The sequence below is a fragment of the Euphorbia lathyris genome, chromosome 4 (genome assembly GCF_963576675.1).
Source record: "Euphorbia lathyris chromosome 4, ddEupLath1.1, whole genome shotgun sequence".
In the NCBI taxonomy this organism is placed as follows: domain Eukaryota; kingdom Viridiplantae; phylum Streptophyta; class Magnoliopsida; order Malpighiales; family Euphorbiaceae; genus Euphorbia; species Euphorbia lathyris.
Window position 1 is genome coordinate 36,253,694 of NC_088913.1, and position 9,308 is coordinate 36,263,001.

General features: G+C 41.2%; 1 protein-coding gene across 1 annotated transcript; it reads left to right on the forward strand.

Moving 5' to 3' along the window:
- Positions 1 to 5,640: 5,640 nt before the first annotated feature.
- On the forward strand, positions 5,641 to 9,070 carry LOC136225577 (glycosyltransferase BC10). Its single transcript, XM_066013657.1, has 2 exons — positions 5,641 to 6,552; positions 8,173 to 9,070. The coding sequence occupies exons 1-2, from the start codon at positions 5,995 to 5,997 to the stop codon at positions 8,812 to 8,814; spliced, it is 1,200 nt and encodes a 399-aa protein (XP_065869729.1). The 5' UTR covers positions 5,641 to 5,994; the 3' UTR covers positions 8,815 to 9,070.
- Positions 9,071 to 9,308: the final 238 nt, after the last annotated feature.

The following is a 9,308-nucleotide window of genomic DNA, read 5'->3' on the forward strand; positions in this document are numbered from 1 at the left end:
GAGCAGCACAATTAACAGATTGAATTAACGTGAGGCGGCCAGCGAGAGACAGAGTCTTGGCTTTCCAAGTGGCACACTTCGAATTAGCTTTATCCAAAGTCTCTTTGAAGGAGCCTTTAGACACACGCTCACTATGGAGGGGAACGCCCAGATACTTCCCAAGAGAATCAGTAAGAGGAATACCTGAGAGATCACTTAATCTCTTACAGACTCTCTGATTCATATTCTTAGAGCACATCATCCTAGATTTCTGGATATTAAGCTTCTGCCCAAAGGCCGAACAAAAACAATCCAGAATATCCATAATGACTCTCAACTGCTCCTCATTACCCTCAAGAAAGATAAGGACATCATCTGCAAAGAATAAGTGAGTCACATGGGGACAGAAGCTGTTGATCGCCACAGGGTGGAAACTCCCATTATCAATCGCATCCTGAATCAGGTGAGAGAGCCTCTCCATAGCAATAACAAAAAGGAAAGGGCTCATAGGATCCCCCTGACGGATTCCTCTGCCCGGGGAAAATTCCTCCGACATATCCCCATTGACCATAACTTGAAACACAGGAGAAGAAATACATACCTTAATTAAACTTCTCCAGCTGTCCGGGATTCTAGCTCTCTCAAGGCTCTCCATCAAGAAATCCCAATTAATTCGATCATAGGCCTTCTCTAAATCAGCTTCAGAGCCACAATGCCTTTCCTCCCCTTCCTAATCTTCATCGTGTGGACCATCTCTTGGGCGATCACCACATTATCCATCATTTGTCTACCAGGCACAAAGCTACCCTGATTCTGACAAATGATCGCAGGAAGAATGCCACGGATTCTATTAGCCACAATCTTTGTAACAGTTTTGTAAAGAACATTACAAAGACTGATATGTCTCATATGCAAAAAGGAAGAAGGCTTATCAATCTTAGGAATCAGAACCAGGAGGGTTCTATTAACCAGCTCAATATCCTTCGAACCACTGAACACCCCCAAGATAAAATTATAGATGCCTTCCTTCACTACATCCCAATGCTTATGGTAAAAGCCCGCCGGAAGACCATCAATCCCAGGAGCTTTAGAAGCCCCAATGCTGAAGATAGCTTGGTCAATCTCTTTTCGGGAAATAGGTTGAAAGGCCTCCTGACTACAATCCTCACTGATTAAAGGAAATGTAGCAATAGAGTGAGCCCTCTCCAAAAGAACAGGTTCCTCTTTGAACAGCTCTCTGTAGAAATCCAGGGCTAAGTTCCGAATAACCTCATCTTCATAAACCCAATCACCATTAGAATCCTTAATGGCCTCAATTCTATTTCTCTGCCTTCTGATCAGGGTAGAGAGATGGAAGTATTTGGTATTACGATCCCCATCTCTAATCCAGGACTTCCGAGACTTCTGGAACCAAAGGAACTCCTCCTGCCTAAGCACAGCCTCCAGCTCCTTCTGAAGGGTTCTGAGGAGGCCCTCAAGGCTATGATCAAACCTCCCCTCCAACCTGCGTTGAATGCCCTCCATCCTCTTTAATAACTTGTTCTTCCTTCTGATAATATGCCCAAACACATTCCTATTCCACCCTTGCACCTTATTCCTGAACCCTTCAGCAGCTTGCAGTACATACGAATGAGGTCTCCAACTCTCATGAACGAACTCTTTAAACTTAGGATGGGACTCCCAAGCCAACTGATACCGGAACGGTCTCTTACCCCTAGGATGCTTACCTCTCAAAAGTCTAAACAAAATAGGACAATGATCCGAATGACGGAACGGGAGGTTCAACACAGAGCACTCGAGGAAGGAAGTTAGAGCTAAAACATTAGCGTAGACTTTGTCCAATCGAACAAAAGTATTATTACGCTTCCAAGTGAATTTATGACCAGAAGCCCCCAGATCGGAAAGCCCACATAAATCCATACTATTCTTGTGATGCAGACAGCGATTAACATAATGATTGGATCCCCCTCTCTGATCACTCATAAAGGCGATATCATTGAAGTCACCCGCCACAAACCAGGGCTCCGAAATGCTGACACTCATAGAATAGAGAACCTCCCAGAGCCGTTTTCGATTAGACAAGATAGGGTCAGCATACACAAGGATAATAAAAAAGGGAGTATTGCCGGAAATACTCACTTTACAATGAATGAACTGCTTATCCATGCTAAGAATATCAAAATGAATCCGATCTGGCCTCCAAAAAAGCCAAATCCCCCCAGCCCGGCCAGTTGCCTCCGATCTAACACAGTGCCAGTTCTTAAACTTCTTAACCACCTCATCTGCTTTCTCACCACTAATCTTAGTTTCCAAAAGAGCAAAACAAGATGGATTAAACTGCTTAATAAGATCATTAATATGGATACGGGTAGCCTTGCTAGCCGCACCCCTAACATTCCAAAATAACAAATCCATAGAAAGGAGGACAACTGACCACACCCCTACCCTAAGCTAGGTATTTACTAGGGGCTCCTGAGAGCCTTACCGAGGTACCCCCGGGCCCCCTCTTATCTGGAAACGCCAAAGTGTTAAGGCCACTTTTTTGTTTTCCTTTAAGCTTTTTCATATTAGTTTTGTTAACTCCCATAGATTTCCCAATCCCAGGATCAATACCAGGAACAGGAATACTAACCTCATTTGAATTCTTCATCCTTCTAGCTGCAAGGGTCAGGGTCCCCCCCTGGGCTTCATCCTTAGAGACAAAAAGTGGGTTCACAGATTCAACCACCTTCTCGACTGGATCTACAGACTCTAATCCTGGAATACTCTCATCCATATGATTCTCATCTTGGTCTGACTCTTGAACTTCCTCAATCATCAGGGCCCCAAATCTGGACCCAGGCAAGGCTACTGAAGAAACCCCAGCCTCCTTTCTAGCTTTGAGGACAGGCTTCTCCTTGACATTTGGAATAACAGTAGCTTTAGGAGAAAGGGACTTAGAATTTGTGTTGATATCAGGAGGACGATTGTGAACCACTGTAGGTTGATTCCTACGTCTAGCGGGCCTCTTTGCCACCATCCAGGGACCAAAGTTCCCTTCATACCCCTGGTTCCCTCCAGTAATCCGCACACTACTCTCAACCCTCTCTATAACAACCCTCTCCCTTTTAGGGCAACCCTCCTGAGAATGACCATACATGCCACAATCATAACAGATGTTATGTAAACCTTCATACTCAATAAAGAACACTTTATCCTGAACACAGAACTTAGAAAGTAAAGGTTTAGCCAGATCAACATCTATACATACCCTAGCAAACTTACCCCTAATGGCCCCAATTGTAGTCTTGTCCACATGGTGGACCTTACCAACCAAACCTCCTATTTTACTCAGAAAGTTTTCACTGTAGTACTCAATGGGAAGGCCCGGGAATCTTACCCAAGTCAAGATCCTGTTAACCGAACAGTCGTGAGGATTAAAATTAGGAACCCAAGGCCTTAAGGCCAAAACATGATTGGAAATGATATATGGGCCTCCCTTGATAACCGAATTATAATCCTCAACCCTAGTAAATTTAATGACATAGTAGTCATTTTCCAGGTCAGTAATACTAACTTTACCTTTCCTTGCCCACTGCGCTTGTATTCTTTGGGCAAAATAGTTAAAACTAATTCGCTTACCCAGGACAGTAACAATCAAAGACACCTTCCACTTCTCTCTAAGCTCACGCTTCTCTGCAGCGGAAAGTCTAATGACCGGACAGAGAGGATCCTCCTGGCCATTATCTTCCTCATCAGAATCCGAGAAAATATCATCAGAATCTCCCACCATTAAAACTTCCTCTAAAACCGGCTCTTCCTCAGCCACCCCCATGACCGTGTCCTTCCAAGAGTTTTTACCAATCTCGCTCATCTGAACCCTAGGTCTGGGGGAGACCGTCTTCCCATGAGCTACTCCTACAACACCCACCCTTCCCGAATTATTAGAAACATCCAGACCCGAGGCAGCCTGCCTTCCCGTCGTAGCCCCTGCCTGCCCCTCACAGCCCGGAGGAGAGGATCCCGCGCAAGGCACTGCGTCGACAGCCCCAGCCCACTGCCCGACCGAGGAGCCGGCAGCGCCTGGGCAGTGCCCGGCACTATCGGCGCATAGCCCTGCGCCAGGCACCCCCGGCCCCACTTCTCCCCACGAGATTGGGGGAGCCTTACCCCCGGCATCAGAAAACCCAGCCGCCCGTATCTCCCATTGATCCGCACCCAGCCGCGACAACCTTGTCGAATCTGCCGCTTGTGGATCGCAAAGATCCGTCCCCAGCCGCACGGGCGGCGCCCGCGAGAACCCTGCCGACACACCATCCATGCCCACGAGATCCCTACCGACGCCCCTAGATTCCCCTGCCTCCACCCCGCCAAGCGCCCCGCCCCGATCTACACCAGGTGCACGCTCGCCGCCAACAAAACTTGCCTCACCCTTCTCGCCCCAAACCACCAGGCCACCGCCCCCTTCCTTGCCGCAAATCCCCTCCAGATCCGACCCCCCCTCGCCGGCCACAGCCCCCCTCTCCCTAGATCTATCCCTAACACGCTTTACCATGAACCCTAGCCGAGAGAGAGAGAGAGAGAGGAGATAGATCTAAAAGAGAGAAAAAGATCTAAAAGAGAGAAAAAGATATAAAAGAGAGAAATAGATCTGAGAGAGAGAGGATAGATCTAAATGAGAGAAAAAAGATCTAAAAGAGAGAAATAGATCTGAGAGAGAGAAGATAGATCTCAAAATTCTCCATCTTCATAAAAATTCTTCACCATGACAACAGATCTGAGAGAGAGAAGCCAGATCTGAAAAAGAGAAGATAGATCTAAAAGAGAGAGAAAGATCTAAAAGAGAAGAGATAGATCTCAAAACTCTCAATCTTCATAAAAATTCTTCACCATGACAACAGATCTGAGAGAGAGAAGACAGATCTGAAAAAGAGAAGATAGATCTAATAAATGTGCATTATATAAGTTAATTGAACTTGGAAGTTTATTGTATTTATGTTAAAAATATTTAATGTATTATAGTTAATGAATTACTATATAAATTTATATGGAGTGTTGTTTCAAATCATACCAAAAATGAGGATGAAGATGATGATGATTCGCTACCTTTGAAACCAGTCATAAGAAATGAAGCAATTATAGCATCATCAACTTTTTACAAATTTTTTTTGTTACAATATGATTAGGATACACCAGAACTTTTGAATGCACCGAGAATAGTTAGAGATGAAATTCAACTAGATTTAAATTTCAAGAAAAAACAAAGTACTATAGATTCATATTTTGCTAAATTATCCTAAGTATGTATATCTATATATATTTCGCATATGTATTTGAGAAATTATTAATTTATAGAGGTAATAATACAATGTATTTATAAAGGATTGTTCCAGAAAATTATTATCTTATTAATTTATTAAAATTGATCATTTTTTGAACTGGCCCAAGTGGGGACCAGAAGAAATTATTATTTTAAAGAGTTTATTAATTTATTGAGTATTAATTTATAGAGGTTTTACTGTATAATGCAAGTTAGAGGTTTTAATATCCAATTTTGAACTTGAAGGGCCATACAAGAATAAGAGCAAAGTTGAGGGTCATAAGTGTAATTCACTCAAATTTATACTTTACCAATTTATACAGTGCGAGTGTCTCCCTCCAATTCCTTCCGGTTCTCCGCGTCCAAAAATAACTTCTGATTGGTCTATGATGCGAGAAAACGGCTTGTCGTTTCCAATCAAAATCTCCAACAACACCACCACTTCCATTTTCTCTATCTCTGTCCCCTTCCTCATTGATTACTGTCTCTGTTCGTGGTTGGTGACGCCATTCAATTCAATATTGCCCACTTTTCTATGTTTTTCTCTTTTCTCCACTTTTAAACTCAAATCCCTAGTTCAAATTTCATGATCTGTTCTTCTCCATCATCTCAGCGATCTGATTTCGATTTTCTTCCATTCTTTTGCTTGATCCTTATCACATTCATCGATCTTCAATTGGAATCAGAGAAGGATTAGGTTGTGGTTTTATGACTGAATGCCGAAGGAGGGAAGGAAAATGGCGAGGCATAGGTTTGATAAGGAAGATGGAGGAGATAGGCATGTAGGTTTGCTTAAGCTTGTACAAATATTGTCTTTTTTAGTCGTTTTTGTTGCGGGTATAATCATTGGTCTCTCTACCAGTTCTCAAATTAATCAGTACTTCACTTCACAAGCAAGGTTATTTTTCACTAACACTATAGCAGCGACGACAATCAACGGTGGAAATTGCACGATCGTCAGACCTTGTAAGAGGGTTGATATTTTGAGCATGGAATCGTTTCTTCATCCTAAGAATTTGACTCATAGAATGACTGATGAGGAGCTTTTTTGGAGGGCTTCTTTGATGCCTTCTAAAGAAGAGTATCCCTTTAATAGAGTGCCTAAAGTGGCTTTCATGTTCTTGACCAGAGGGCCTCTGCCTCTCATGCCTTTGTGGGACAGATTTTTCAGAGGTCATGATAAATATTTCACTATCTATGTTCATACTCCTCGGAATTTTGTGCTTAATGTTTCCAGGGACTCTCCATTTTACAGGAGGCAGATTCCAAGTAAGGTATGAACCTTAGCTTGGTATTTTGTTTCTCATATTTCTTATTGATGCTGATAATTTTGAGTAATATGCATTTTGGGTTTATTTAGAATGATATTTTAGGTGTCTTTGCTTCTTTTAAACTTGATTGATATAGATAAATTGGGGCTGGATGGACAGAACTGGAACAAGTGAAATTTGGTTGTATGTTGAGAGCAATGAATTATTTCCTTACTATATTTGTGGAGGTTGTCTTTCGAAGTTAACTAATCTGATTCTGCATATTTAGAAGTGAATCTTTAGGGGGATTGATTTTTAATTTGTTACAAAAAGGAATAATAGTTTTAATAATTGAGGAAAGACCCTTAGTTGATTTGAATTGTCTAAGGGACTAAATTAGTTATGGAAATGTCTATTATATTATGATGGTGTTTGTCTGATAACAACTTCAATAGCTCAATGATGTAAAGTCATGAAAAAATGGCATTTGACTAGATACTTGATTTGTATAATTGTGTTTGATTTCTGCCATTAATCAGAAGTCTGGTAATTTACTTTTTACAGATTTTGGTCATCTGGGTGTTTGTGTGTATTACACTATGTGGTATAAATGTGTATGTGCAATTACCTGTTTTTGTACAAATGTTGTCACTTTTCATTAAGAGGGCGAGCCTTGGCGCAACGGTAAAACGTTGTTGTCGTGTGACCAGAGGTCACGGGTTCGAGTCTTAGGAGCGGCCTCTTGCCAATTAAATTGGCAAGGGAAGGCTTGCCCCCAATACACCCTTGTGGTGGGACCCCTCCCCGGACCCTCGCTCAGCGGGGACGCGTAATGCGACCGGGCCGCCCTTTTTTTTTTTTTTTTTTGTCACTTTTCATTAATGCTTCTTGGAAATAAGTTTATGAACTTCAGTAACTAAGCTCAGCTGTTTTTCCATTCTGATAATTTGGTTTTTGAAGTTAATTAGAGTATCATGCCAATCTTTGAGAGTTATGCTATTTTGGTACTTTCTTAAGAGGGTTGACAGAGTATATCTCCCGAAATAACTGCTCTTGGTTCTTTTCCTGAGATTCTCTGGCGAGTGTAATGTTATCAGCAGTATATTGATGAACCCTTGATATTAAATGTTTGGAAATACTGCATTGGATATGAAATGATATATAAGTCTCTCTTACTAATAAACATGTTGCCAGTATATATTTCAAGTTAAGTGGCATGGAGTACTACATCATTACCTTTTATTCTGCCCTATAAGCGATTGATATGACCATTATATAGGTCCAACTTAATCAAACATCATATGAGGTCAGGGAGGAATTGACTGTCATTCTTCAGAAAAACAGAATGTATTTCCTGGAGATATCTTCAGTCGTCAAGTGGCCACTTTCATACGAATCAACTTCAGACCTTGGAATGTATAAACTGTTGATTAGGAATAACAATGTTATAGAGGTCAAAGTTTGAACTTCTTTTGATGGAATGTTATGATTTTATAGCCATCGTCCAGAAATGGATGAACTTGTTTCGTTTTACATTTATATCATGTCATGTGCATGAACATCGTCACAAGCTATGCCCTCATCTTCTCCATGACGAATTAATTCTGTATTTGCTTATAAATGGTATTTCTGTCTCTTCTGCAGGATGTTGAATGGGGATCAGTATCTCTGGTTGATGCTGAGAAACGCCTTTTATCTAATGCCCTACTGGACTTTTCAAACGAGCGGTTTATTCTTCTCTCCGAGAGCTGTATCCCAGTCTACAATTTCCCGACTATATACCGATATCTTATTCATTCTAAATATAGTTTTGTCGAGTCATATGATGATCCTTCACGCTATGGACGTGGCCGTTACAACCGCAAAATGCTTCCTGATATCAAGCTCTATCAGTGGAGGAAAGGGTCTCAGTGGTTCGAGATTCAACGAGCTCTGGCTGCTTATATGGTTGCAGACACCAAATACTATACTATCTTTAAGAAATACTGCAGGCCTGCTTGCTATCCTGACGAACATTACATTCCGACTTACCTGAACATGTTTCACGGGGAACTTAATGCAAATCGCTCGGTGACTTGGGTAGATTGGTCACAGGGGGGTCCTCATCCCGCAACAATCATGGGAATTAATGTGACAGAAAGTTTTATACAATCTATTCGGAATAATGAGACAGAATGTGTATATAATTCAGAGATGACTTCTACTTGTCACCTCTTTGCTCGGAAGTTTCATCCGAGCGCCCTGGAGGCCTTGCTTGACCTCACCTCAACAGTAATGGACTTCTGATCTTGTCATTTTTCATTCTTGTTATAGGTATTAATAACGTTTCTATAGCGTTTTTAGACAGTGGAGCTGCTGTTCAAGAGCTCCATGAGATTTTGTTTGGGGAAAAATGTACAGTTAGTTGTTGAATAGGTTATTGGATTTGTTGTCAAACAAAATTTTGAGAGAGTATTATTAACAAGCTTTTCAAAGAGAAGCCAAATTCCAGGGAATTTATCTCAGTTCCTGTAATTTATAGTATGAGAAAGTTTGGAGTTATTTTGCATGAGAATACTGTTCTAATGTTTAGCACGGGTGGAAATTTCGGGTTATTGTGTCCAAATCATGTTATGGTATCTATATGTTCCATATGATTAAAAAAAACAAAACTAATTTAATTCCTGTTCTTTTATTTATAAAAACATGTAAATTGAAATCTGGAGGTAACAATTTTTGGTTACTACTCTTGCAGATCTTTAAAATAGTGGAAATACAAAAGGCTAGGCTAAAAATTCTGA